The 27,179-nt window shown below is 62.4% G+C and overlaps 2 protein-coding genes across 8 annotated transcripts; both read left to right on the forward strand.

The window, feature by feature from the left end:
- The first annotated feature begins 277 nt into the window (after positions 1 to 277).
- Positions 278 to 20,959, forward strand: PPP6R1 (protein phosphatase 6 regulatory subunit 1). Of its 6 annotated transcripts, none has more exons than XM_026488387.4 (24): positions 279 to 824; positions 9,334 to 9,566; positions 9,865 to 10,051; positions 10,153 to 10,290; positions 10,378 to 10,443; positions 11,780 to 11,892; positions 11,998 to 12,111; positions 12,457 to 12,619; positions 12,705 to 12,857; positions 12,968 to 13,102; positions 13,481 to 13,545; positions 13,631 to 13,746; positions 13,845 to 13,930; positions 14,037 to 14,126; positions 14,204 to 14,301; positions 16,272 to 16,329; positions 16,416 to 16,600; positions 18,498 to 18,628; positions 18,719 to 18,899; positions 18,991 to 19,061; positions 19,201 to 19,282; positions 19,713 to 19,823; positions 19,905 to 19,976; positions 20,073 to 20,959. In XM_026488387.4, exons 2-24 carry the CDS (start codon positions 9,340 to 9,342, stop codon positions 20,074 to 20,076), a joined length of 2,646 nt encoding a protein of 881 aa, XP_026344172.2. In that variant the 5' UTR covers positions 279 to 824; positions 9,334 to 9,339; the 3' UTR covers positions 20,077 to 20,959. The 6 variants fall into 6 exon arrangements, with proteins under 6 accessions (XP_048080117.1, XP_026344172.2, XP_044236028.2 ...); XM_026488388.4 differs by lacking the exon at positions 279 to 824 and adding an exon at positions 1,599 to 3,955; XM_048224160.2 differs by lacking the exon at positions 19,713 to 19,823 and having other exon boundaries at positions 278 to 824.
- Positions 20,960 to 21,062: 103 nt separating this feature from the next.
- Positions 21,063 to 24,026, forward strand: TMEM86B (transmembrane protein 86B). 2 transcript variants are annotated; one of them, XM_026488512.4, is made up of 3 exons: positions 21,063 to 22,333; positions 22,576 to 22,822; positions 23,372 to 24,026. In XM_026488512.4, exons 1-3 carry the CDS (start codon positions 22,283 to 22,285, stop codon positions 23,752 to 23,754), a joined length of 681 nt encoding a protein of 226 aa, XP_026344297.1. In that variant the 5' UTR covers positions 21,063 to 22,282; the 3' UTR covers positions 23,755 to 24,026. The 2 variants fall into 2 exon arrangements, with proteins under 2 accessions (XP_026344297.1, XP_026344298.1); XM_026488513.4 differs by having other exon boundaries at positions 22,579 to 22,822.
- Positions 24,027 to 27,179: the final 3,153 nt, after the last annotated feature.

Here is a 27,179-nt window from a genome sequence, read left to right on the forward strand (position 1 = left end):
TTCCAAAAGGAGCGAGAGGGAAGAGAAATCCTGGAGCAGGATTTCCTCTGGATTTTGGAACGGAGTCGTAGAGAAGCGCTCGCGGCGCGCAGTGGCGTCTGCGCATTGGGTTGTCTGGGTTTATTCGGGGAGAGACCGTTGGCCCAAACCAGCGCAAGCGCATCTGCGGCCGTGTGCCGGTGGGGCCGGTGGGGAGCGGCCGGGCCCCCGCGCGCACGCGCACTGCAGGGCCCGGGCTCGCGGCCTTCGCACACCGGGAAGGCGGCCGGTGGGCGGGGCTTCCTGCGAGCCCCTGCACTAGGGGATTGTGGGGTAGTGGCGGACGGAGCCGGGCGTCTGAGGCCCCAAGCAGACTGCAGAGCCCGGAGACCCAGCCGGTTTGGGGAAGGCTGCGGCCAGGGAAGTGGGCCTTGGCTTCCGTCGGCCGCTGCTCAGCCCTGCGGCCTGTCCGGACTGCGGAGGGAGACGTCTTCCCTGACCGGCCTTTGCTTTCCCGCGCAGCGCCGGGCCGGGCCAGCCGGGGCGACTTCCCCGCCGAGGGCCTCCGCGGGCCTCGCGACCGCGCTGACCTCCCCTCACCCCCCGGCAGCCGGCGGGCCCCAGGCCCCCGCCTCCGTCCGCTCGCAGCCGGCGCCGCCCTCCAAACCCCGCAGCTCGGCGCGCCAGGGCCCCCCCTAGGCCCGAAGGCGCGTGCGCGAGCCCCCGTCGCTGCCCCCCGCCCCCTCATACCGGGCCCCGAAGGAGGGGCCGGAGCCGCCGGCTGCGGGGCGGGGGGGGCGCCCGGATGAGCCCCGAGTGCGAGGAGCCGCCGCCCCCCCGCGCAGGTGAGCGGCCGCTGCGGGCCCCCCTCCCCCGCCGCCGGGTCCCCCGCCTGAGGCAGGACTCCCCTCCCGCGCCTGGTCCCCGTCGGTCCGCCCGGACATCCCTCCCCCCCCCGCCCGCCCCACGTTGCTTAGTCTTCCCGCAGCAGCCCACCTCCCCAGTCTCTCCTCCGGTCCAACTTCCCCCTCCTCGGACCCAGCCCCACTGTCCTGGGACTTCACCGTTTCCTCACCGGCCCCCTCCCCTGGAGCACCCCCTTCCTGCTCTTGGATTCCCCGGCCCGGGCTCAGGCCCCACCGGAGCAGTGGGGCTCTGCCTGCCCCCTGCCCGGCTGAACGTGTGTGGAGGGCTTGGGAAGCGGCCCATTGCTTTGAGAGCAGGCCTGCTGAGGGCAGGCGGTGGAGGGAGGGGACACAAAGGCCCCGCCGGACAGTCACAATTAGTGGTGCTGTGATGGAGGTAGCTCAGGGCACGCGGGCGGCAGAGGAGGGGCCGGGGAGACTGGCTCGGCGGTGGCGCTTGCTGTCTGGGAGGGGCGGTAGGGGTTGACAGATGGAGAGTGGGAAGAAGGGCCTTCCGGGTGGAAGGATCAGCACGTGCAAGTCTGTGAAGGTGGGGACCCGGGACTGGTCTGCAGCACTGTGGGGAGGGGAAGGATCTTGGTGCCGTTGCCTGTCCAGACCCTTGAATGTGACCCCCTCCCCCCCCCCCCCCCGTTAGGATCCTTTCTTGCGCGCGCTTGTGTACCCCAGTGCCTGCGCCGAGGCCACAGACGTGACATGAGCACCGGCCTGAAAGGCAAGATGTTTCTGGAAGGGAAGCTGTGTTAGGTGTGGTGCGGGGTTCAGAGTTGTAAAGAAACTTCAGTGGGGTGTAGACTGGTGCTGACGTCAGTGCTCTTCTCATTCGATGGCTCTGGGGATTCAGCGGGCTGTCTGTGGAAGCCTGTAGCAGAGTGCAAGGCAGAGGAGGAGCTCCAGGGTCAGGAGCTTTGACCGTTATTACTAGGTTTGGGATTACCTATTGCCGTGGACCTCAGCTAGGGGCGATTGTGTCCCCTAGGGGACATTTGGCAATGGCAGGAGACGGCGGTGGTTACAATGAGGGGGGCTCCTGGTACCCGGTGGGTCGAGGCCAGGGATGCTGCCCGCCATCGCACAGTGCACAGGACAGCCGCCCCACAGCAGTATTTTCCAGCCCCAAATTCAGTAGTGCTGCGGGGGAGAAACCCTGCTCTCCTGCTTGGGTGTCGTGTAGTTTTGTCTTATCTGCTCAGTTGCCACCTGTCAGCGGCTGTGTGTTCTGAGCTGTGTATTTTGACTTACTTTCGTGTCTTCAGTGATTTTTGTTGGGTCACCTACTGTTTCTCGGCATTAGAGGAGAACCTGCTCGTTCCACCCCCCACCCTCCCCAGCACCAACACTTTTTTTCAGGATCTGTGGAAAGTGACTTTAGCAGGTCACTTTCCCCTTCCGGACTATACAGTTTTTTATTAATTCAATAAGTATTTCTAGCTGTCGGCCTGGACTTCTGCAGAGGGAGGCAGGTGACGGGACAGGTGAATCCTGTCACAGAGCGCTCAGACGCTGTCATAGGGTGACCACGGAAGTGTGGAAGTATGGAGCAGGCCCCTAACACAGTCAGGGGAGGCTTCCTGGAGGAAGTGGTGTCTGTGCTGAAGCCTGAAGGACCCAGGAGGAGCTAGTCAGGCTCAGAGAGCTGGAGGGGAGGCAGAGGGAGCAGCCAGCCAGGGCAGAGGCCAGGGTGCCTACGAGCAGTCAGGTGTGGCGGGAGTGTTGGGCGCCATGCGGGTTGCCGCAAGAGATGAGGTGAGAGAGGCCTGGGAACTCTGGTGAGAATGAGGGACCTTCCTGGCATCCCGGGCTCACCAGCTCTGTAGGGCAGGCTCAGCACGTGGGGAGTGGGGACACGCCCTCCTTTCCAGGCCAAAGCACGGTGTTCTCTTTGAACACTGTTTTATAGATCTTCCCGTGGGAGGTGCGGTCCTCCAGTCACCATGAGGTGTTTCCCAAGTGAGAAGACTGAGGCTCGATGCTGGTAGGACCCTGGTCGAAGGCCACAGGGATTAAATTTAGAGCCGCAGGATTGGAGCCTAGGCTTTTCTGACTTTGGATCACCCTGGAACACCGAGTCTGCTCCTCTTTGTGTTCCAAGCTCTATTTCAGAGTCTATAAGTTGTTTTCCTTTCCTCCTTGGAACCCGTAACTGATCCAGGAGATGGTCCTGAATGTGAGCTCTCAAGCCCCTTCTCGGTCCTTGGCCTGGGGTCTGCAGTCTGTTTCCTAATTATTCCCTCCCCGGAGTTGGACCAGAGCAGCCACCTCCCCTGGGAGACTGTGCTCTGGGTTGTCCCCTAACTGGGGATCCCTCCCAGGCTTTCCCAAGCCATGGGAAAGTCCCAGCTCATCGTCTTCTGTGGCTCTGGCCAGATCCGCCCTTTGTCCCACATGGGCATCCTGCTGCCCACCTTGCTGTGTCTGTGCTGGGTTCTGCATCCAGCACACACAGTGGGTCTTCCTCAGAGGTCATGGGGTCGCCGTTACTGTTATCCTGTCCTTGGAATCCAAGTCCCCTACCCCCTTTTCAGACTTCGCAGAGAGCTGACAGTTGCTTGGAGGGACTTGAGGGGGAGGTGGTCTCACCGTCCTTGGGCCTGTAGAGCCCTGCAAGGGACTGGGGCCGGCCTTTTGGTAGTGGGTTCTCTCCCCTCATAGGGCTCACATAGCCCGGGTCTCATTACAGCAGCTTGTGGGCCTGTTGATGACTGAGGGTGGCAGCTCAGGTGGCCACCCTGGAGGCCCTCCCAGAGGCCTCTGTGCCCTTGACCTCCACTTCCGGGTGCTTTGGGGCCAGGGGAGGCGAGGGAGGGGTGGAAGATGAAGGACCTGCCCACAGGCTCCCTGGCAGGCAGAGCTGTGTCTGGATAGACGCAGACGGTGGCCCTGGCCACAGCAGCGCTGTGGGGTCGGCGCTCTGGGAGCTGCAGCCAGGCCCTGTCGGAGCCCAGGCAGGGGCTGGCAGGCTCTTGAAAGGGCAGCTGGAGTCAGAGCCTAAGAACGACCCAGCAGAGCAAGAAACCCGAGGCGATGGTGCCAGGCTGGCCGAGGGAGAGGTAGTTCTCTTGTTTAATGGCTTCCTTTCTCGCTTACGGTTTCCCCTTCTTCCGTTTGCAGCCAGAGTCATGGTTTTCAAACTGCCGCTGAGAGCCAGTGCTAGTCACTTCCGCTTTCTTGAAGGTTGCTAAAAGTTGCATGGGGTGGGGGTGGGGGTGTGTGTGCCGCCTGCCAGAGTGTTTGAATGACCTGGGTCGCTCAGGCAGATTGGGGGGGCAGTCTTTCTCCGGGTTCTCTGTGTTTAGAGCTGTCACCCCCGAGTTCGTGGCCAGCTCCTTCCCTCCTGCTAGGGGTGTCCGGGCTTCCGCATGGTCATGGGCACCTGCCTGAGCTGGCGGTCCTGACAGCGTGGCCCCATTTTACAGACGGGTATGCCAAGTGCCTGGCCCAGGTTCACCTTGTTAGAGAGTGAGTATGGAACCCCGTCTCCTGTCCATCCTGTTCCCAGGGCTTCCAGCAAGTTCTGCTAAGTGGGAAGATGGGGTTGGCCGTCAGCACTTGAGAGTGTGCGTGTGGTTAGTTCTCAAGTAACTGTATCTGTGTTCCATGCAGAGCTGGCGAAGTGATGTTTGCAGGGTACCCACCACCACTTGCTTGCATCTGATCCTTGCAGCCTCCTCTGATTTTTGGAGGAACAACCTGAGGGAAAGTTTAAGGTGCTGTCTTGGTCTGAGGCCCCTGGAGCCCGTACCCCATACCACCCAGCAGCCTCTTGTCTTATTGTGGGTGGCCCCACCCATCACCCTGCACACCAGTTCTCTGGAAGCCCGCTTGGGGAAGGAAGCCCTACCTGCCATCCCAGGTGGACCTGCTGTGGGGCTTTGGGGGTGGTGCCCGTCACCCGTGCCCTCTAACTAGGTGCTTTGGAAGTGGGCGGGTCTCAGCTTTGCGAATTTCCACCTGTTGTCAGAACAGCAGGGCAGGCAGAGTGCTGTTTCTGCCTCTCGGTGGCTGTGGCTCCGTCTCCGCAGGCCCCTGTCTCCACGGCTGTCGAGTGGGAATCATGACCTCACTTCACCTGCTCGTCTCGGCGTGGAGACAGGGTGCCTATGTGGGTGCACAGGTTTTCAGGAGACATGGGCTGGGCCCTGTCCCCACCCCACCCTTACCTCGGGGATACTGACAGGGAGGGTGAGGAAGGGGAACCGAGGCACGCTCTCTGTGCCTGAGCTCTTCTGGCAGCTGCTGTCTTGTTGGCTCCGAGTGACCTGGACACACAGCAAGGCCTGGGCCCGGCCCTGTCACCGCAGCCTTGGGCAACTTTGGTTTTGTTTTTGGTCATGGTTTTTGTCGAGATGTAATTCATACGTCGTGTGATTCATCTGTTTAAAGTGCACAAGTCAGTGGTTTCTGGTGTGTGTAGAACTGTGCGGCCAGCCCTGTAGTGTGTTTTTTTCATGGAGGTATAATTGACAAAATTGTGTACAATCAATTTCAGAACTTTTGGTTTTGTTTTTTTTTTTTAGCATTCTTTTCCCAGAAGAAGGTCCCATACCCGTTAGCAGGCACTCCCCACCCCCTGGCTTCCCCAGCTCCTGCTGTCTGTGCATTTGCACCCTCCGGACATTTCACATAGATGGAGTCCTGCTGCACGTGGTCCCTGGTGACCGGCTTCGTTCACCTGCGTAGGCGGCCTTTTGAGCCGCCTGCTCTCCTCTTCGGGTGTGAACGTGTCCTCTGTAGGAGGAGGCGGTGTGCTCACCTGCGGAGCTCCTTGCGGCCCCAGGTGGCGGCTGCCCCTTGAGGTGGCTCTGGTCCCAGCTTCGCCCAGCTCGGGACGTGGGCCCGCGCGGGCCACCAGTGCCTTGGAGCCGGGCCTTCGTTCTCTCACTGTGGCATGAGCCCTGTCACGGCCTTGCCATCAAATGAGGGAGGATGTCCGTCAGGTTTGGAAGGTTCCTGGGGAAGGTGTGGGATCTGGGCAAAAGGAGGGGATTCTGGCGTGTAAAGGAAGGTCGGTGAGCACCTCAGAGTTGGGGGGGATGATGTTTGCTGTGCTACTGAGGTAGCAGTGCTCCCCGCCCCACGGCACAGGGCTCAGCAGCCCCCTCCATCCACCCCCCACCCGCGTGACGGTGGCTGAGGGGTGACTGGGTGGGAGTGATGTCCTGGCAGGGATGTCGCCTGCTGCCTCAGAGGGGCAGGGACCTGATAACATGTGGGGGTGCAGAGGGGGTGCCCTTCTGCTGCTATTTCTTTTTTTCTTTTAAAGATTTTATTTGTTTGACAGAGAGAGACACTGCCAGAGAGGGAATTTGAAGCAGGGGGAGAGGGAGCAGCAGGCTTCCCGCTGAGCAGGGAGCTGATGTGGGGCTCCTGGGATCATGACCTGAGCCGAAGGCGGACGCTTCACCAAGTGAGCCACCCAGGCGCCCCTTCTGCTGCTATTTCTGAGCAAGAACCACATAGGAGGTTCTGCACTAGGCGCTGTCCCGGGCGCTCCCGGCGGCCTAGCAGGGACGGTGGTGCTGGTGTGGACCGGCGTCTGGTCAGGGCGCGTGCGGTGTGTGAGGGCGTACCCGTCGTGCAGGTCATCGTGCAGGCCGATAGATGTGGGTGGTGGGTGGAGGTGGGGCCACAGGATGGCTTCGGCCCCCTGGGGGTGGGTGCTTAGCAGGAGACTCCGAGGGTGAGGGTGAGGAGGAGTCCGATACTGGAGTGTCCCAGGCGGGCGAGGTGGCAAGAGCAAAGTGGCTGAGAAGAACCCAGGCATGGTGTGCTCTGCAGCCAAAAAGCCAGTGTGTCCGGTGCAGGTGAGGACGGCCAGGGCAGGACTGGGGGGCATTTGCTTGTGGAGGGAAGCCCCCGGGCGCCTGAGCATGGACCGGACGAGGTCAGGTTCCATGGCAGCAGGGTCTGCCCGGATGCCTGTGGAGCAGAGTGCGGACAGGCACAGGGCAGGCCCGAGAGGTGACGGGGCCTGGTCGGGGGGAGGGTTGTGCAGGTCGAGGGAAGCCCCGAGATTTCTGGGGCCCACCCCCGCAGTAGCCGAGTGATGGGCGGAGCTGCTGACACAGCAGGGCTGTGGAGGCCCGGGCCTGGCCTTCCTCCCTGAATTCAGAGGTGTCTCCTGACTAAGGAGGACCAGGAAGGAGCCGGCCTTCATCTGTCTGGAGGTGTTGGCGGGTCAGAGCCCTGCACAAACTTGGGCCTGCGCTGCCCGTGCCTGTGAGTGTTCATGGTGGGGCCTGGTGCCCGACGCTTTACCTTCCAGGGGCCTGGGCGGGCAGTTGCCTTGGTGCACCTCGGCTTCCTTACCTGTAGACGGGGCCCTCCATGTCCCCCGTGGTGGTGTTTGTGAGTGGGCTGAGCTGAGACGACCGTCAGGGTGCCGTCAGCACCGCAGCCAGCACGGTGTGCTGGCGGCACGCGTCTGGCGTCACAGTCATGTAATGCCAGGAGGCCTAGATGCCCAGCATGGTGCTGCGGTGGCAATGTCTCGCAGGGACCCCCTCGCGAGAGCCACAGGCTGGCGGAGGCACACCCCCAGGATGACAGCCACGGGACGCTGTGTGAGAAGCTGGGCTGTAGCTTGCTCGGAGAGAGGGTGGTTCCAGGGCAGGCGGGCCTTCCGAGGGGTCAGGCAGGTGTGAGAGGGTCAGGTGTGCAGACGTGCAGACTTGGCAGCCAGGCGCCTGACAGCTCAGCGGGAGCCGGAGGTCCAAGGGGAGGCTGGGCTTGGCCAGCGCGGGGCTGCAAGGCTGGCAGGGGCTCTGGGGTCTCAAATACGGAGACCTAAGGAGCCCTTTTGGGCTTTTGGCCAGGAATGAACATCAGGCACTCAAGTTTGTGTTTCAGAAAAGTGTCCAACGTGGGGTGAAGGGTGTAGGGCTAAGTGGTGAGTCACTGTGGGATGGGGCCTGGAGGCCCGTGGGATGTCGCCGCTGCTCCCGGTGGGACCTGGAGCCTGCTGCTGTCTCCATGATGGGGAGTCCTCCACTCCACCTGCCGTCGTCCGGGGTCGTTGCACATTAAGAGCCACTTACTCCTGGTCACGGCCGGAGGTCATGGCAGGAGGTCATGGAGGGTGGGGAGGACACTGGGAGGTGAGTCGTCTCCTGTGGAGGCTGGAAGGGAGGGCTGGGTGCTGGAGGAGGTGCCTTGAAGGGACTGAGGCTCAGAAGGCCAGTCCTGCCCGAAGCCACACGTGCCCCCCGCTCCGCCCTGGCTTTAAGTCCTAGGTGCTTCCTGAGTCAGGTCAGAGCTGCTCTCTGCTCTGGGCTGGTGCTCCATCTGTGGCTGACGGTTTTTCCGTGGTCGGGGTGGTGTGGGGCAGGGAAGGTGAGGGAGGGCACGTAGGAGGGGTACTGCCATCTGTGGGTCCGGGAGGTGCCCAGGGGGACCTCTCAGTCTGTCCTCCGTGGCCTCTGCCTCAGGTGGTCTTGACAAGGCAGGTGATGCATGTGAGCTCTGGTCTACACCTGTGTGGTGCTTGCAGTGGGGTGGTGACAGCCCCTCCAAGGGGCACGTGGGTGCCGTGCATAGTGGATGGAGGGGGTGGGAAACGAGTGGCCTGGGAGTCTGATGGCACATGCAGGGCAGGCCTCCCAGCCGGTCTGGACTGGGAGCCTGCAGGCCTCTTCAGAGGAGCGGCTGAGTGCGTGTGCAGAGGGGGCACCTAGTGAGTGCTCCTGGTGCGGTGCTCCTGACAGCAGCTAGTGACCTGGGCTGGGGTGGGTCGGGGCAGTGCCATAGCGGGCACACAGGGTCTCGGTGTTGGTTGGGGATCCAGTGCACCATTTGCAGGTGGTGGGAGACAGCCTTGTCCTCCTCCCCACTCAGTCACCGACTCTGTCCTGGTTCCTTTGGGCCCCGATCAGTGGCTCTTCTGAAAGGCCCCCCTCCCCCACTTTTCCTCTTCCTTGTCTGGCCACTGGGTGGGGGGGTTGGGTGTGTTTGTGTGTGTGTATGTAGCATCCAGGCAACAGCCACAGCCTGGGGACATCTTAGACTTCCCTCTGCCACTGCCCCACGCCCTGCACGTGGCGTGGTGATTTGCTGGGCTGGACGGCAGCCGTGTGCTGGCGGCCATGGGGCATTTAAATTTGTTCAGTAAAGACAGATTGAAATGAGTCCGATGCCAGAGGTTTCAGGATGAGCACGGCTCCGGCCCCACCTCTGGGGGTCCCTGCCCAGACAGGGGACGGAGGACTGAGGCTTTGGAGGGGGACAGGATTGCGATGGCTCTGCGCACTGCGCTCCTTTGCGGGGCCTGGAGGCTGAGGGGTGGTCAGGGCAACTGGCCTCTGCTGTGAAGTGACCCCTGGACTACAGGGCGGCCCTTGCAGGCTGTCACGGTCATCCGGCCGATGGGTGGCTGGGGTGGAGGGAGTGGGGCAGGCAGGGCCCGGTGTGTGACAGGCAGTCCTGCCTTCAGGGCGCCATGTTTTGGAAGTTTGACCTGCACACAAGCTCACACCTGGACACACTGCTGGAGCGGGAGGACCTGAGCCTGCCCGAGCTCCTGGACGAGGAGGACGTGCTGCAGGAGTGCAAGGTCGTCAACCGCAAGCTGCTGGACTTCCTGCTGCAGCCGCCGCACCTGCAGGCCATGGTGACCTGGGTCACCCAGGAGCCGCCGGCCAGCGGCGAGGAGCGGCTGCGCTACAAGTGAGCCCCTGCCCGTTCTGCCGCCAGGGCTGCCCTGACCTGCTGCTCTCGGTGCCTCCCGTGTGCCTGTTGGGCCTGAGCGGGTGGGGGAGGAAGCGGGGGAGGAGGTGGGATTTCAGGGACGGTCAGCTGGCGGTGGGGCCCAAGCTTAGGAGGTCAGCGGTAGCCCTGGGGGCCGTGGGAGCCACGCGTGGGTTTTGACAGGAGGGCGTGGGGGGGCGAGGATGCCCCAGCCGGCCTCCTGGCACCGTGGCATCGGCCACCCTTTCTGGATGTGAACCCCCGCCCCGCCCGGCAGGTACCCCAGCGTGGCCTGCGAGATCCTGACCTCAGACGTGCCCCAGATCAACGACGCACTGGGCGCCGACGAGTCCCTCCTGAACCGGCTCTACGGCTTCCTCCAGAGCAGCGGCAGCCTCAACCCGCTGCTGGCCAGCTTCTTCAGCAAGGTCATGGGCATCCTCATCAACCGCAAGACGGACCAGGTACCGCCGCCCCGGGGCCAGGCCGGCCAGGCAGGTGGGCGCGCGGGCGGGCTCAGGCCCCGGGTCCTGCCGCGTGACGCTCTTGTCCCTCCCGTGCGCAGCTCGTGTCCTTCCTGAGGAAGAAGGACGACTTCGTGGACCTGCTGCTGCAGCACATCGGCACCTCGGCCATCATGGACCTCCTGCTGCGCCTGCTCACCTGCGTGGAGCGGCCACAGCTGAGGCAGGACGTGGTCAACGTGAGCGCGGGGCTGGCGGGGGCGGGCGCGCTGGGCCGGGGGACTGCGGGGCGGTGAGCAGGGGCCCACCTTCCTTCTCATCCCCAGTGGCTCAACGAGGAGAAGATTGTGCAGCGGCTCATAGAGCAGATCCACCCGTCAAAGGACGACAATGTGAGTGTCCGCCCCTCGCCTGCCAGCCCGCCCGCGGCCGGCCCCTTCCCCCACACCTGTTCTTCACGCCAGCCTCGCCCCTCCTCTCTCCCTGAAAGGCGCACTGAGGAGGAAGGAAACGTTCGGTGCCGTGTGTGCCCGCCCTGCCAATCTCGCTGACAGGGCTCCTGTTGCCCACAGGGAATGTATCTCATGAGCCAGGAGCTTGGCCCAGCGTCTCCTGCTGGTTCAGGGGTCTGGCTAGGGTCTTCAGACTCCAGGCTCCAGCCTGGCCCCCGCGGTGCTGGCCTGCCAGGGGCCCCTTTCCCACTCCCCTGCTCCCCTGCTGACTGTGGCCTGGCAGCTGCTTGAGGGCACACCCTGCTTGTCCTTCAGCAAATCTGTGCAGAGGCCCCACATCCTTGCTGCAACCTGGGGGGTGGGGTGGGGGGAAGCATCTGGCCTTATCTTTCCAGGCTGCTGGCTTCTAGAGCAGAGGTCCACAGGTGCGGGTAGTTAACCCCCAGGCATCCGGCCGGTAGGGTGAGGTCCACGCAGGCCCAGGAGCAGGGGACTGGGGCTCCTGTGATGAGCTCTGAAGTGTGGCCCGTGGCCTGGACAGGTGGTCCTGGTAGCTGGCTATTGGGTTAGACTTGGAGTTTTGCTTATTTCTTTTATGGTGTTTCCTGGAACAGCTTTATCGAGGTAGAGATCGTGTACCACGTGGGCTGGCTGTTTAAAATGCAGAATGCGGTGGCTTTTAATAGATTCACAAAATTGTCCAGTTATTACCACATGGATTTGGGAATGTTTTTTCATCACTTCAAAAAGGAAAGCCTGTGCCCCTTAGCTGTCACTGTCTGTTCCCCTCGTGGGCCCCCCGCCACCCCCAGGCTGCATTCTGCCTTTGGGTTTGCGTCTGTTGACTTGTGTAAACGTGGTCACACCTCACCTGGTCTTCGTGTCTGGCCTTTGCCTCAGCACCGTTGTTCCGTGTTTATCCGTGGGCTTTGTCCCCTCCTGAGGCTGAGGGGTGTTCACAGTAGCTTCTCTGCTCACTGCTCAACAGTCAGTGGACGTCGGGGTCGTTCCCCCCTTTGGCTACAGTAGACGGTGTGGGGTGTGGGATGTCACCTTCTCCAGAAAGCTTTTCTGGGTTTCCCAGTTCCTCGCCATTTCTCCTCTCCCAGTGTTCGATGCCTTGTATCCCTTCCCTCGGCATCTGTGTCCCTGTGTCTGTGTGACCCTCCTCCTGTTCCTGATGGCCAACTGGTCAGCTCCTGAGGGGTCCTGAAAGCAGGACACGGAGGGCCCAGCAGCTGGGCTGGTGTCCTCAGTTCTCTCTTTGCCTCCACAGCAACATTCCAATGCATCCCAGTCCCTGTGCGACATCATCCGCCTGAGCCGGGAGCAGATGATCCAGGTCCAGGACAGCCCGGAACCTGACCAGCTGTTGGCCACCCTGGAGAAGTGGGTTTGCGGTTCCCAAATGCAGGGCGGGAAGCTGTCTGGGGCCCTTCACCATGACCCGCACCCTGACCCCACCCTTGTCCCCTGTTCTGATCCCTGCCCCAGGCAGGAGACGATTGAGCAGCTCCTGAGCAACATGCTGGAGGGGGAGCAGAGCCAGTCTGTCATCGTGAGCGGGATCCAGGTGCTGCTGACCCTGCTGGAGCCCCGAAGGCCAAGGTGAGGGAGGCCAGCCTCCCAGGGTGGCCGTGCCATCCCTCGGAGCCCTGCCCTTCCACTTAGAGGGAAGGTCGTGGGGACACGGCCTCTACAAGTGGTTTCCCTTCTTGGTGGTCACTTAGGGTCCTGGGAGAAGAGTTCTCCGTTGCTGTCTGAGGCCACATATACCGCCTGTAGCTTTGAGCTGGCTGTCTGAATCCAGGGCCCTCCAGGCGGGTCGTTGCCTGAAACGATGGGGCCTTGTGCTACACTTCCCCAGGGAGCAGCTTTTCCCTCCCTTCACGATGTGTCACATGTGTGCGTATGCACACACACACAGGCCCTGCCTCCTGTCCCCTCCTGCAGGTCCGAGTCTGTGACCTTGAACAACTTCTTTAGCAGCGTGGATGGGCAGCTGGACCTCCTGGCCCAGGCAACCCTGGATAGCACCACATCCAGCGTGGGCGTCCTGCATGCCCTGCGCCCACGGCTCGGCCGTTTCCACCAACTCCTGCTTGAGCCTCCTGAGGTGGGCCGGGAGGCCAAGGAGGCAGGGTGGCAGGGAGGGTGGCCCCATGGTTCTGGGCAGTGCTGAACCTCCCCTGTGCCCGTAGCTGGAGCCGCTGCGAACTACGTGGGGCAGCCTGGCCCCACCGCTGGGCAACACCCGACTGCATGTGGTCAAGCTGCTGGCCAGCGCTCTGAGCGCCAATGATGCGGCCCTGACCCAGGAGCTCCTGGCGCTGGACGTGCCCAACACCATGCTGGTGCGGGGGCGGGGGGCGGGGGCGGGGGGGTGGGCAGGGTGGGGAGCAGAGTGGGGAGGCAGGGTGGGTGGAGGGACCTCTCGGTGCCAGCCTGCGCTGTCCCCACCCAGGACCTCTTCTTCCACTATATGTTCAACAACTTTCTGCACGCGCAAGTGGAGCTGTGTGTGAGTGCCATGCTGAGCGCCGCGCCTCCTTCCGACAGCAGCCTCGAGATACCTGCCCCAAACCCCGTCGTGAAACATGTGAGCTGGGGCTCCCAGGTCCCCCTCTCTGTCCCCCTGTCCTGCTGCCAGTGCTCGCTAGGCAGCCTCACGGGCTGGGGGCCAGGGGCTTGTCCTTGTCCTTAGAGGGTGCCGTGCAGGTAGGTGCAGAGACAGGGGTGCCCTCAGGAGGCAGCGGGTGTCATGGCTCCAGGATGGAGCCGTTGGGCAGCATGCCCACTTTGGGCATCAGTGGACGTCGGTGGTGGGAGGTGGGGGGGCTTCAGGGGTGCTGTTACGTGGAGGGTGTAGGTGCAGCGAGATGGAGGTGAGCAGACCGAGGGGCACAGGGGGACGTTTCTGGGTGTGCAGGGAGGGGCGCCTCCTGGCCCCGCCCCCATGCCCGCTCTGCTCTGTCAGCTGCTGCAGGAGTGCCGCCTGGTGGAGCGCATCCTGACCTCCTGGGAGGAGAACGACCTTGTGCAGTGAGCGTCCCAGGGACTGCCTGCGCCTGGGGGGAGGGGGTGCACCGGGGGCCCGTGTCCAGCTTTGGCCTCTGATCTTGCCCAGGTCTGCCGGGGGCCCCCGCAAAGGCTACATGGGCCACCTGACGAGACTGGCCAATGCCCTGGTGCAGAACACAGAGAAGGGGCCCAACGCTGAGCAGCTGGGGCAGCTGCTGAAGGGTGAGGGCCAGGGAGTGTCTCGCCCCAGGGCAGGGGGGCGGGGTGCAGGGGTGGAGGCCGAGGGGCCCCTCATGCCCTGTCTCCTCCCCACGGAGCAGAACTGCCCGGTGAGCAGCAGGAACAGTGGGAGGCCTTTGTGTCTGGACCCCTGGCAGAGACCAACAAGAAGAACACAGTGGACCTGGTGAGGCGCCCCAGCCCTCTGTTGAGGTTCTCTCCTCTGCCTGCACCTCCCTGCAGCTGCTCCCTGCCCAGCCTGCTCCTCACCCCTGCCCGCCTCCCCGCCCCAGGTGAGCACCCACCACCTACACTCCTCCAGCGACGATGAGGACGACCGGCTCAAGGAGTTCAACTTCCCCGAGGAGGCCGTGCTGCAGCAGGTGGGCTGCGGGGCGGGGGCGGGGAGCCTGCCCTGCCCTGCCTGGCCCCACCTGCCCCTGACCGCCACCCTCTGCAGGCCTTCATGGACTTCCAGATGCAGCGCATGACCTCAGCCTTCATCGACCACTTCGGCTTCAATGACGAGGAGTTTGGGGAGCAGGAGGAGAGTGTGAAGTGAGTGTGCCCTTCCATGGGGGGGGGGCGGGGGCCCTCGCCGCCCTGTGGCTCCTCCCGCCAGCCTTCCCATGTCCTCCCTACTTCCACCCGCGGCCTGCCTGCCAGTCCTAGCATCTGGGCTCAGCCTGGAGAGAGCCAGTCCGGGCTCCTTTGTCCCCTCCGTGGGGAGCAGTGGCTGAGGGTCTGGAAGGGAGCTCACCCTCCGAGGCCCCTGAGGGAAAGTGGGAGGACCACCCAAGGGCAGGACAGGAGCATTCCTAATCTGACAGTGCAGGAAGCCAGTGGAGAAAGGTCCACCTGGCCCCCTAGGGGCGGGCTGGGGGCAGCGCGGGGCGGGGGGAGGTGTCCAGGGACAGGCAGGAAAGGCCTTAGCTGCCCGCTGGGGTCCCCGTCTGCTTCATCGCGGTGGCTGTGCACCGGGCGCATCTTGGGTGTCTTTCCATCGTGTGCCCATCTTTCTCTGCTCAGGACTCAGGGCCTTCTTTACAGCTGGGGAGACTGAGGCACATGCTGGTCGGTGTGGGAGCAGGATCGCCCCTGTGCAGCACGGTGGGAGGGCACCGTGACGGGCTGTGGTCAGCTGTTGGCCTGCCTTGCTGGACAGAGGTCCCCTTGAGGGCAGACGTGAGATCTGTGTGTGCTGCTGCCCAGCTCAGTGCCCGGTGCGTCAAAGGCCGGGGCCCTGGAGCAGACCCCGCCCGAGCAAGGACAGACCCACCGTTCAATGGATGGTGTTGGCACAGCCGGCTATCCTTGTGGACGATACTGAGTTGCCTCCTCCACCAGATAATTCCCAGTGGGGTTAAAAACTTTAAAAAAAGACCTCGAAAGCCGTGAAGTGTTCTAAAATGGAAAATAGATGAATATTTTTACAGTTTTGGGGCCAAAGATGCCGCCCTACGGGGCTCGTGTTGCCAGAGTCGGCTGCCTGGCCCTGACTTGTGGGCCACACTCAGGCTGCAGCCCCACTCTGCGCGGCTCTGCGTGTTTTGGGAGGAGACGTGGAGAGGACGGGGTGTGCGAGCTCATCTGCATGGTGCAGACGCCGAGGCAGCGCTTGGCTTGCTGACTCCCATTTGTCTGTGGCCTTTTGTGGCCAGGCGTTTCCTGAATTAGACAAATGATAGAACGCGGGACGGAGTGTGGACCCCCTACAGGCAGACAGACCGATGGCCCCAGAGGAGAAGTGGACAAAGGACATGAGTCGGAGGGTGTGGACGGAGTATGAGCCTGGTTCTAGTCAGCAGTTCGTGTCCGTAGTTAGGGCAGGAATTGTATTGCTCTGAGGTTTTCCAAAAGAGAATGGAGCAGGGGGAGCTGGGTGTCGGTCTCAGTGGAAGACTGGGGGCCGCCCTGCCCTCGGGGCCTCAAGTCCAGAATCCTTGCCTGCGGGCGTCTTGGCTGGGGCAAGCTGTGTGTGCAGTGGCCCTGTGCTTGGCTGTGGGGTTTTCGCGAACCAGCGAATGTTTCTGGCTCAATTCTTGGCTGCCGCCAGAGTGGGTGAAGTCCCCGTGAGTCCCGAACCCTCGCTTCCAGGGAAAGTGGGTGCCTGGATGGTGGCCTTAAGTCCTAACAGTAACTTGTCCAGGTAGTTGCAGTCTCTGTCTTAGGACGGAGAGAACGAGGTTGAGATGAGAAGTGCTCTGTGGCCTGCCTGGGGCCGCCCCACCAGCCGCTCTGGTTTGAGGCTCCCGTCCCCTGTGGGCATCCCTAAGACGGCTGAGATGGGCAAGCGGAGCGTCTCTGTCTTCACCCTCAGCTGCCCGCATGCCTGTCAGGCAGCTCTGCAGGTGACCGGAGTGGGTCACGGGTGTTGATTTGAGGCTACAGATGAATTGTAGCCAGTAGGTGGACTTGCAGGTGCAGGACTGAGAGCAGCGAGGGTGCGTTGAGCGGATGCAGGAGAAGCCTGGCACCGCCCCCCCCCCCCCCCCCCCGCTGCCTCCTCACTGCCCCTTCTCTCCTAGCGCGCCTTTCGACAAGACGGCCAACATCACCTTCTCCCTCAACGCCGATGATGAGAATGTGAGTGCTGCCCGTCCCTGGTGGTGCGGCGGGGGAGGAGGGGGGACGCTGCAGACAGTGCCGCCACCTCACCCTGCACCCCACAGCCCAACGCCAACCTGCTGGAGATATGCTACAAGGACCGCATCCAGCAGTTCGACGACGAGGAGGACGAGGAGGTCGAGGAGGAGGAGGAGGGCCAGGGCTCCGGGGAGTCTGACGAGGAGGACGGCGCCTGGCAGGGCAGCCAGCTGGCTAGGGGAGCCCGCCGAGGCCAGCCCCCGGGTGTGCGGTGAGTCCGTGAGACCTGGTCGTCACCAGCGCGAGTGGAGGAGGAAAGTGAGAAGGGAGTGTGTGTATTAGGCGGGCGCTTCCCCAGCTCAGGTGAGTTCAGCTGCAAAGGGAGGAGCCTAACAGCTTGTGTGGGGCCGGGAAGTCGGTGGGTCCTTGACGTGCGGCTGGCCCAGGTGTGCATCCCTCCCTGCCCTCTGCTCTCCCTGCTCAGCTTGCGCTCAGGGCTTCCCGCCAGCTCTCCATCCCTTCATTCCAGTAATGGGACAGCCAGGCTGAGTGTGGGTGAGCTGTGACCAGCTCTTCGTACGCCTGCAGTGCTGGCTGGCCCCATGGTCACCGACTTGGTGGGCTTGTGTCTGGTGAACTCCGGTTAGGGCCTCTGCCCCCAGGACACAGGTGTCCTCATCCTACCCCCCGTGCTGGCTCCTGTGCTGCTGTGTCCCCGAGGCTTGCGCGGGCCTGACGGGTTCCCCTCGAAAGCCCACCGCCCTGGCAGCTGTGCTCCTGTGTCACACCCATCTACTGGGGGGCCAAGCTGATGAGCCCAAGGTCATGGTTCACCCGTGTTCTCTCCCGAGAGCATGGTAGTGCCCAGTCTTGCTTTTCACTTCTTGATCTTGTTTTGAGCTAAGGTTTTATGTCTGGTGTGAGGTAGGGGTCTGCCTTCCTCCTGCGGGTACGAATGCCGCTGTCCCAGCACCTCTTGTTGGACGCACCGGCCTCTCCCTGTGAGTGCACTTGGTGCCCTGGTCCAGAAGTACTTGGCTACATGTGTGCGGCTCGACTTCTGGCCTCTCTGGGTCTCTTGGTCTTTATGCCAGGACCTCCCTGTCTCGACGACCGTTGTAGTAAGGTTTGAAATGAGGAAGTGTGTTCTCCAACGTGGTTGTCTGCTCGGTGTCCCTTGAGATTCCGTGTGACTGTTAGGATCAGCCTGTTAATTTCAACAAGGAAGCTGGCTGGGATTGACAGGGCTTGCCCTGAACCTGTACGTCAGCCCGGGAACCATATCCCGTCTTCCAGTCCTTGAGCGTGGAACGTCTTTCCATTTACTAGGTGTTCAAGTTTTATGCTTCCTTTTTTCAAGTTTTTCCTGATTGTTTTATGTAAGTGGAATTTTGAGGTTGTCCCAAGCGTACAGAAATACAGTGGATTTTTACGTTGACGTTGGGCCCTGCAGAACTCACTGACCATAACAGTTAACGGATTCCTTGGGGTCCTCTGGATACAGTCAGGCCATCTGCAAACAGGGTTTGACTCCTTTTCCAGTCTGGATGCTTTTCCTGTCGTGTTCTTGCCTCCTTGCGCTGCAGCGTGGTCCTGAGCAGAGGTGGCGAGCAGGCCCCTGTCTTGCTCCTGACCTCAGGGGGACTGCTGGTCTCCAGCACTGAGCGTGACATGGGTTGTGGGTTTGGGAGATGCCCGCTTCTCTCCCGTTTGCTGAGTGTCTTCGTTTACCGTCAGCTATGTTCGGCGACGTGCGTGTGGGTTCCTTTGCCATCAGGAACCGTAAAGACAGCAGCGAGCACCCAGCATCTTAGCAGCCACGTGGTTTGCTCAGCCATTCCGCAGTTGGTGGACACGTGGGCCCGGCGGACCTTCCTCTTGGGCTCGGGCTGTGCGTTAGTTCACGTTTAGACCGTAGCGGCGGAGTGGCTGCTCGTGCCCAACGTTGTTCTCGGTCGACCCGAGCTGAGTGTCAGATCGGCCCTCAGGGGGAGCCTCTGGGACGAGGCGGGGTCCCGCTGCTTTCCACAGGGCACTCGAGGCTCCCGCCTACCTGCCCGCACCCCGGCCCAGGGAGGCGCGGCCCAGCCTGTCCTGCGGCTGCCCTGCTGTCCCCGCTCCTCCATCCCTCGTGTCAGCACATCAGCTGACAGGTGGTTTCTGGGCAGGAGTGGAGGCAGCACAGACAGCGAGGAGGAGGACGAGGAGGACGAGGAGGACGAGGACGATGGCGATGGCCGTGCGGCTGGTGGGGGGGCCGGGCCCCCCTCTTATCCTAGCCCCGGCCCCCAGCCTCCGGGTGGGTGAACGCACAGGGCGGGGTGTGGTGGGGTGCACATGGGGTGTCTGCCTCCTGTGCTCACCCCACCCCTCCCCCACCTCTGCCCAGGACCCAGCTGGACAGCCACGTTTGACCCAGTGCCTACAGACGCCCTGACTGGCCCCCGAGACTCTGGGGAGAAGGAGCCAAGCTCTGGGCTCCCCACCCCACAGGGGTCCCTTGGCGTACCCCGGGACCTCCCCGCCCTGAGCCCAGCCGGCCCTGCGGCCCACACCGCGCTGCAGCTCAGGTGAGGCCACAGGCGGGCACCTGGGTCCTGGGTCCCTTAGCCTGGAGTGCTGACCCCAGCTGACTCTCGGGCTGCTTGTCTTGCCCCCCAGGTCTCAGGACCCCACGTCCCCTTCAGCACCTCAGGAAGCCACAGATGGCAGCAAAGTAGCAGAGCCCTTGGGTAAGCGCTGCCGCCCAGCACCCTCCCCCAGCTCTCCCCATTGTCCCCCGGCCTTGTGCACATGCCGTGCGCTGGAGCAAGGCGCCAGGCCAGCACCGCGCTCGCTGAGCCTTGCATCTCCTGGCCTCTCTCTGCACAGCCCCCTGCCAGGCCTTGGTCAGCATCGGGGACCTCCAGGCCACACTCAGAGGGACACGCTCCACCCCCAGCTCCTTGGACAGGTGACCAACTGGGGAGCAGCTGCTGTAGGGGAGGCAGATGGAGCCTGGCCCTGGGTGGTCCTGGACCCATAGCTGCTCTGTGGGGCCCTGGTGGGACCCCCAGGTCTGCACCACTGCCTCAGGACCTCGTGGCAGCCAAGGGTCCAGTGCTCTGCTCATGCCCACATGTGGGTGCCCTAGAGGCCCCTGGAGCCCAGGGCTCCCCGCCTAGCCTGAGGGGCAGAAAGTCTTCCAGAAGGGGGCAGGCAGTGTGTGGAGCCCACGTCCCAGCCAACCTTGAGCTCCTCCTGCCTGGGGTGGCTCCCAGGGGTCTCTGATGGGAGGGGCCACCCTGGGCCAAACACCTCTTCCCTGGGGCATAAAGGGGCTTAGGGGTGGGGAGGGTGTCGGCGATGATAACCCTGCCGATGCCCCCGCATCCCCCACACAGTGCAACCAGAGACCCTGCTACCTCTGTCCCAGCCCCCGGGGCCTGCCAGCACCCCCAGACCACAGAGGGGGAGAAGAGCCCAGAGCCCCTGGGGCTCCCCCAAAGCCAGAGGTGAGCACAGGGTGGCCTCCCAGGGCAGCTGGTGTTCTGTGGGGGAGGCCCTGACCTTTCTGTGTCCCTCTCCCCTGACAGTGCCCAGGCCCTTGAGCCACCTCTGATGCCCAACGGCTCTGCCCCGGGAGGGCCAGCATCCCTGGGCTCCCAGTGAGTGGCAAGGGCTGGGTAGGTAGCAGGTGGGCTGGGGCTGGGGGCTTTAGGGGACAGCAGGTTCCTCACGTGGGTTTCCCTCTTGGTTCCCAGGTAACTGCCTGTCCTGGTGGTGGCGGCTACATCCTCCGTACTCCACGTGGACCCTGCCCAAATGGGGGCAGGGCGGGTCCCACGATGGCCCTGTTGCCCCATCACCCCGCCCCCCCATCTGCCCCGACGTGCTCTCCTCTGGACTCCCAGGAGCCTGGTGCCAGGGAGATAGGCCCCTACCCACCCCCATTTGCACTGAGAAAAGAAATTATGGAGTTTTGTCTCCTAGAATAAAGAAACAGAGTTGAGTAGAGAGAAAGGAGAGAGAGAGAGACCTATATTATATATTATATATATAGAGAGAGAGAGCAGGTGGGTGGAGAGCCAGGAGGAGGCCCGGCCTGGCAGGGCAGCGGGTGGGACCTTCATCCCATCTTGGTGGGGGCTGTGTTGGGGTCCTGAGGCCATTGTCCACCCTTCCCTCCCACCGTGCCCCCAGCCTCCGGTGCAGATGCCCACACCCACACTCGGCTCATACCCACCTCCAGGGAGGGCCCGAGTGGGGCCGTGCCTTTGCCCAAACCCTTGCCCTGGACCCTGCACTTTGACCCAGGCTGGGAGCTAAAGGACCCGTTGCCTGGCCCTGCTGGCTCTATGGGAGCTGGTGGTCCCCGTCCAAGGGGGTCTCTCCGGTGACATTCCCATGGGGCCCCGATGCACTCACTGAGACCGCCTCTCGCCCCTGCACCTCCCATGGACCCCGGGGCGGGGGTTGGCGGGGGTCTGGCTGGGGTCCCCTTCCCATGCCCAAGGGTTTGGGGTCCAGCCCAGCTGCCAAGTGACCTTGTCCCAGCTCCCTCTCCCCAGGCTGGCGTGAGTGTGCGTGTGTTCGTGCCGAGCTTCTATTTCATATTGCAAATATAAATAAAGACCGTTTAAGATTCCTGCTCAGACTCCCGAGTTCTGGGGCTGGGGTCCTGAGCTGTCCCTGCACCCTGGCCTTGAGCCTTGACTTCTGGGACCTGGGGCGCGGGTGCCTGAGCTGCCCTGCACCCTGGCTTTGGGTCTTGAGTTCTGGGACCTGGGTCTGGAGGCCTGAGCTGTCCTTGCGCCCTGGCCTCGGGACCCCAGGCCTTCTCTCAGCCCCTGGGTGTGGCCCTCAGAGTGCAGTTAGGCTCCCGGACCTCCGTGCTCTGCTGAGGGTGGGGTCACTTGTGCTCAGACCAGGAAAGGATGTCCTGGGAGGAGGAGCAGAGCCTGCCCAGTCTTGTCTAGGGCCTGGTCCCCACGAGCTGTTTCCTGGAGTCCCTTTCGTGCCCCCAGCCCTCTGTGTCCCGGGTCCGTACAACCGTAGGAGGTGGCAGGCCAGCCTCCAGCCTTGGGGAGGTTGACTTGGCTGGGTGACCTTGTGGAAGTGATGTCCCCTGAGCGTCATCTCCTATGGTGGAACAGTGGGCACCTGGGTGTGGCCAGCCCACCGAGATAGGTGGACACCCGGTAAGTCCATTCCTACTAAACCAGAAGTTAGAGATGGGCTGAGTGCACTTGCAGGATGTGCTCTTGAAGCCGCGGGGCAGCACGCAGTGAGGACCTTGTACGACTCAGCACTGGCACGCATTCCCTCAGGAGGGTCTATAGAGGCCTCCTTGGGGGGCGCAGACAGCTCTGGGGGCCTGATGGCCAGAGCTGAGGATAGTGGGGCCAAAGCACAGGAGGGAGCCCCCTCCCTGGGCAGCCTACTGGGGGGGATGGTGGGTGGGCAGGGGCCTAGAGAGTTTCCATCCTGTCCCCGCAGTCTGTCCGGGTGGTCCTGATGCCTGAGCCTGGGGCTGGCCTGAGCCTGGGGCTGGCCTGAGCCTGGGGCTGATGGCACTCCACCTCGCCCCCTCCCCCAGAGTCCCAGGTGCAGGGGAGCGTATAGGAATCCTGCACTGGTTCCCTCCTGGTTGGTTGGGCATGGGACAATGGTAGGGGTGTTTATGGCCACACATCCCCCCAGGGCAGCCGGGGGTGGGGGGAGCCAGGTCTGGGAGGCAGGGGCAGGGTGCTGTGGGGGAGGAGGGACCCCTGGGTCCCTAGTGGGCACCTTATCAGTGGTGCCAGGCGGGGCCATCCCCAGGGCGGGGGCAGCATCTCCCCCGGGCCCTGTTATCAGCCCCAGAGTCCACAGGACGCTCCTCGGGTTAATGTGTAACCACATGCTGTCCCCTCCACCCCCAAAGCCACCCGTGCCCACGTACTCGCCACTCTGGGGGGGGTCATAGGCCGACATGGACGCCTGGGAAGAGGGTCTGCCTGGAAAGCCTTGCTTCTCAGTCCAAGTGAGAGACGCCGGGTGTGGGAGAGGGTTCGGCCTGGGCTCTGGGGAACCTGAGCAGCCTGCAAGAATTGGGAGGCCCTGCCCTCAGGAGGCTGCGTTCCCAGCGGACAGCGTGACTCGGGTTCCTGGGTGGGGGTGCCGTGGAAGCCCCTCGATCTGAGTCCTGGCCGCGTGGGGCCTGCCCCCCAGGAGCTGGAAGCTGGCTGGGCTCCAGGGCTTCGGTGACCCCCTTGTCTCCCAAAGCAGCCGCGTCTGTGCTGGTGGTTGAGCCCCTTCTTCCTCACCTGTGCCGTCTACTTCCTCCTCTGGATCCCGCAAGACCGGCCGTCCTGGGTCGGCGCCCTCGTCAAGTGCCTGCCGGTGGTGTGCCTGGTGGTGTCCTTGCAGACCGTGCGCTGGGGCAGAGGCTACCGCGCGCTCCTGCAGGGGGCCCTTCTGTGCTCGGCTGTGGGGGACGCCTGCCTCATCTGGCCTGACGCCTTCCTCTATGGTGAGCGGGGCTGCATGCTTGCTTCTGGACCCCCACCCGGACAGGAACCCCTGCTCTCACAGAGCCTTCCTTCCCCTGAGGGGGTTGGGCAGCAGAGCCTTAGAAGGCATGAGTGGCGTGGAGGGACAGAAAGGGGGGCTTCGGGTGTCGCAGTCTTGAGTAGCTGGTCGAGGATGGCCTCACCAAGGAGGTAACGTCTTGAAGAGGGTGCAGGAGCCGTGGGAGGAAGGATGGTCCAGGCCAGGGGGACCAGCAAGCGCAAAGGTCCTGGGGTGGAACGCTGCTGGAGGGTCAGAACGTGTGGGTGGGTGGAGCCAAGTGGGGAGCAGGGCAAAATGGGGAGTTGGCGGACAGTTGTAAGCCGAGTAAGGATGGAATGCAGTGTGCGTTGTAAGGTCACGGTGGTGCCAAGGGCAGGGAGGCCGGTACGACAGTCCCAGCCGATGCGGGTGGTGCGGCCAGGCTGGATGCTGCTGCTCGGGGCGGTCCTTCCCTCGGCTCGGAGCCGCGAGGTGGTCACGCGGTAGCCACAGGTCCTGTCTCCTGTAGGCGTGGCTGCCTTCACCGCGGCCCACCTGCTCTACCTCTGGGCCTTTGGCCTCGCTCCCCTGCGGCCAGGCCTCCTGCTGCCCATCGCCCTGGTCTCTGGGCCGTATTACGGCGCCCTGCTGCTCCACCTCCCAGCCGGCATGGTCCCGGCCCTGGCGGCCTACTCCCTGGTCCTGGCCGCCATGCTGTGGCGTGGCCTGGCCGGGGGCGGGAGCGTCCGCTGGGGGGCCCTGCTCTTCACGCTCTCGGACATGCTGCTGGCCTGGGACACCTTCGTCCAGCCGCTGCCCCATGCCCGCCTGCTGGTCATGACCACCTACTATGCTGCACAGCTGCTCATCACCCTGTCAGCCTTCCCGAGCCCCAGGCTCAAGACCAGCTGACGAGGCCCGGCCGGACCGGTGGTGCCCCCTGCCCTCCGGCGAGGCCCCAGGCCTCCCAGACCGGCGCCGCCAGGTGGGACGGAAGGCCCAGGCTCCTGGACTCGTGTGTGCGGGTGCCCGTGCGGTTCGAGACACGTGAGAACCGTCTGTGGAAATCCGCATCCACCGCCAAGTCCCCACCGCCACCTTCCCTCTGTTCTGACCGCACCCGCCCCCTTCCCTGCGGCCCTAAGCTGTTTCGTGCCCGAGTAAAGTGGACACTGAAACAGTGACATCGCCATTATTTGGGGAGGGGCCTTGGGAGAGGGGTGCTCGCCAGATCAGCAAATCGTTCTTTTTTCTTTTAGTTTTTAATTTTAATTTTTTAAAAAGATTTTATTTATTTATTTGACAGAGAGAGCACAGCAGGGGGAGCCACAGAGGGGGGAGAAGCAGACTCCCTGCGGAGCAGGGAGCCCAACACCGGGCTGGATCCCAGGATCCTGGGATCATGACCTGAGCCGAAGGCAGATGCTCCACTGACTGAGCCACCCAGGTGCCCCTATTTTTTTAATTTTTAAAAAACCTTTTATTTATTTAGTGAGAGAGAGAGAGCAGGGGTGGGGCAGAGGGAGAGAATGTCAAGCAGATTCCACGCTGAGTGCAGAGCCTGATGCGGGGCTCGATCTCACAACCCTGAGATCATGACCTGAGCCGAAATCAAGTGTCTGCTTAACCAGCCGAACCACCCAGGTGCCCCTTTTCTTTTTTGAAGCAACAAAGCACGATGTGAACCACTTTTCCACATACGACTCAGTGACATGAGGTACGCGCACAGTGTTAGGCACTACGTAGGGTCATTCCTGTGGTAACCACACTGCGAGCCAGACCCTGGTGACCCGTTTGTTAACCCATCAGACGCAGCATTGCTGAGGACACGCAGGCCTGGCGCCCTGGGCTTGGGGAACGTACAGTCCTCCCGGTGTCCCTGGGTCAACGTGGGCCCGGCCCTGTGACTTCTGCCCCATGAGGCTCCTCACAAGTCATCCTCGTGCGCACAAATCGAGATCACTGGGAGTGATCTGCAGAGCCAGGACTCCCCAGACAGGGGTGAGTTTTGCGGAGGAAGATCGAAAGGGGTAGTCACCATCACCTGTGCTAAGCAAGCATGGGGTTGCCTGCGAGCACTCAGAAAACATGCCTGCACACACATACGTTATGCTAATGAAGCTTACGCCCGCCATCATGTGCTTAGGGACTCTTACAGCAGAGGGGAGACTTCTACATCCACGTTGTGCTCTTAGGGACTCTTACAGCAGAGGGGAGACTTCTACATCCACATTGTGCTCTTAGGGACCCCCAGAGCCCACTCCTGTTGTTTTTTTTTTTAAGTTTTTACTTTAATTCCAGTGTAGTTACCACACTGTAATACTAGTTTCGGGTGCACACTATAGTGACTTAGCATTTCCATACGTCACACGTGCTCATCACGCGTGCTTCCTTCATCCACATCGCCTGTCTCCCCCTCCCCCTCCTCCTCCCCTCTGGTCGCCAGTGGTTTGTTCTCCGTAGTTAAGAGTCTGCTGTGTGGTTTGCCTCTCTCTCTCGTTTTTCCTGTGCTTGTTTGTTTTGTGTCTTAAATCCCACTCACGAGTGGAATCATATGGTGCTTGTCTTTCTGTGACTTACTTCATGTAGCATAATACTGTCTAGCTCCGTCCGCAAGCTTGCAAACGGCAAGATCCCGTTCTTTCTGACGCTGAGTAGTAGTCCACACATAGCACACCCTCAGCATCTTGCAGCCAGTGGACCTGTGGGCTCTCTCCGCGTTGGCGGCTGCTGCTGCTGCTGCTGCTGTAAACATCGGGCTGCAGGTGCCGCTTGACCCTGCGCTTGTGTGTTCGCTGAGCAACCCTGCCCACGTCAGGCCACCGTGTAGGAAGGCGTTGGGCCAGGTGAGGCACGCAAGCGGTGGCACAGCCCCGGGCAGGGCTGAGCGTTCTGGGGGGGTGTGCCCTGCTCCTTCCAACCTCAGAGGCCCCGCACTGCCTTCCGTGAGCCCCTGCCTCGTGCCCACGCGGGGGGTCATGTCTGCAGGCTCCGTGCCCAGGTCCCGAGTGCTCTGTCAGCCGTCAGGAGCCGGGGGTGCACAGCACACTAACGGGGGGGAGTGAAGTGAGCACCCTCCCTCCCTCTCCCTCCTAGAGCGCCCCCCCAGCACAACCTCTCACCCCCGTGCAAAGGACCAAGGAGAGAAATTTCCCGCCTCCATCTGTCTGAAGAACGTCTTCCATTTTTCTTCTTTATTGAGTCACTTGACATTGAACACTGAGTGAGCTCGAGGTGCAAGTGTGTGGATATGACACACTTACACACCGTAACATAACGGTCCACACAGCGTTTGCTGATGCCTGTGTCCCATCACTTCCTCACCTTCCTGTGTGCAGTGGGGACAAGTAAGTCTGGTCTCCCAATGACTATGAACTTTATAATCCGACATGCTGGACGGTCATCACTGTGACCATGTTCTGTGTAAGGTCGTTTCTGTTCAATCCCAGAAAAAAAAATGTTCTGGTCGTGGTTTTGCTGAGATCCTCTTCACATCCCCTCCAACTGCCCATGCAAAGTGTGCATGGCCGGGGCACCTGGTGGGCTCCGTGGGTGGAGCCTGTGGCTCTTGACCTCGGGTGGGAAGTTCAAGCCCCGTGCTGGGCGTGGAGCCTACTTAAAAAAAAGACCACGGGTGGATGTTAGTGGTTTATGGTATATTCACGGAGTTGTGCAACCAGCACCACAATCAATGTTACCGCCTCCATCACCCCAAAAAGAGACCCTGTGTCTTCCAGCCTCACCTCCCCGAATACTCACTCACCCCCCACCCCAGCCCCGGGCAACGAGCAGCATAGTTCATCTTTCAATATGTTCCCGATCATTTGGGATTCAGGTTGTTGTCAGCATTTCGCAATGATGGTAATTACGATTCGACTCCATCCCTGTGTGTGGGCTCCCCCACACCACCAAGCGATTCTCCGACCCCAGCTGGGCTCCTACAGTTCACGTCAGTCCCCAGGCAGCATCACCTCCCACAGGTGACGAGTCTGTCCCACGGGACTGCTCCCCACCCCCCGCCAATCCAAGTCCTCGTGGCACCTGGGCTCCTGACTCACCGGCTACGGATGAGAGGTTCCCACGAGCCGCTCCTTGGGTTTCACGTGCTAGAGCCGCTCGCAGCACCTGGGAAGACCCTCCATTTACCAGATCGCCGGCCTGGGGCCAAAGGACCCAGCTCGGGAACAGCCAGACGGAAGAGACGCTCGCGGCTGTGTGGGGGGAGGTGGGGAAGCACGTGGGGCTCCCGTGGCCTCACCCCACGCCTCCAGGTGCTCGCCAACCTGGCTCACTGATGTTAGGTCCAGACCTGCCTGGGGCCCCCGCAAACCTGACCC

This window comes from Ursus arctos, unplaced genomic scaffold (assembly GCF_023065955.2).
Source record: "Ursus arctos isolate Adak ecotype North America unplaced genomic scaffold, UrsArc2.0 scaffold_19, whole genome shotgun sequence".
NCBI lineage: Eukaryota > Metazoa > Chordata > Mammalia > Carnivora > Ursidae > Ursus > Ursus arctos.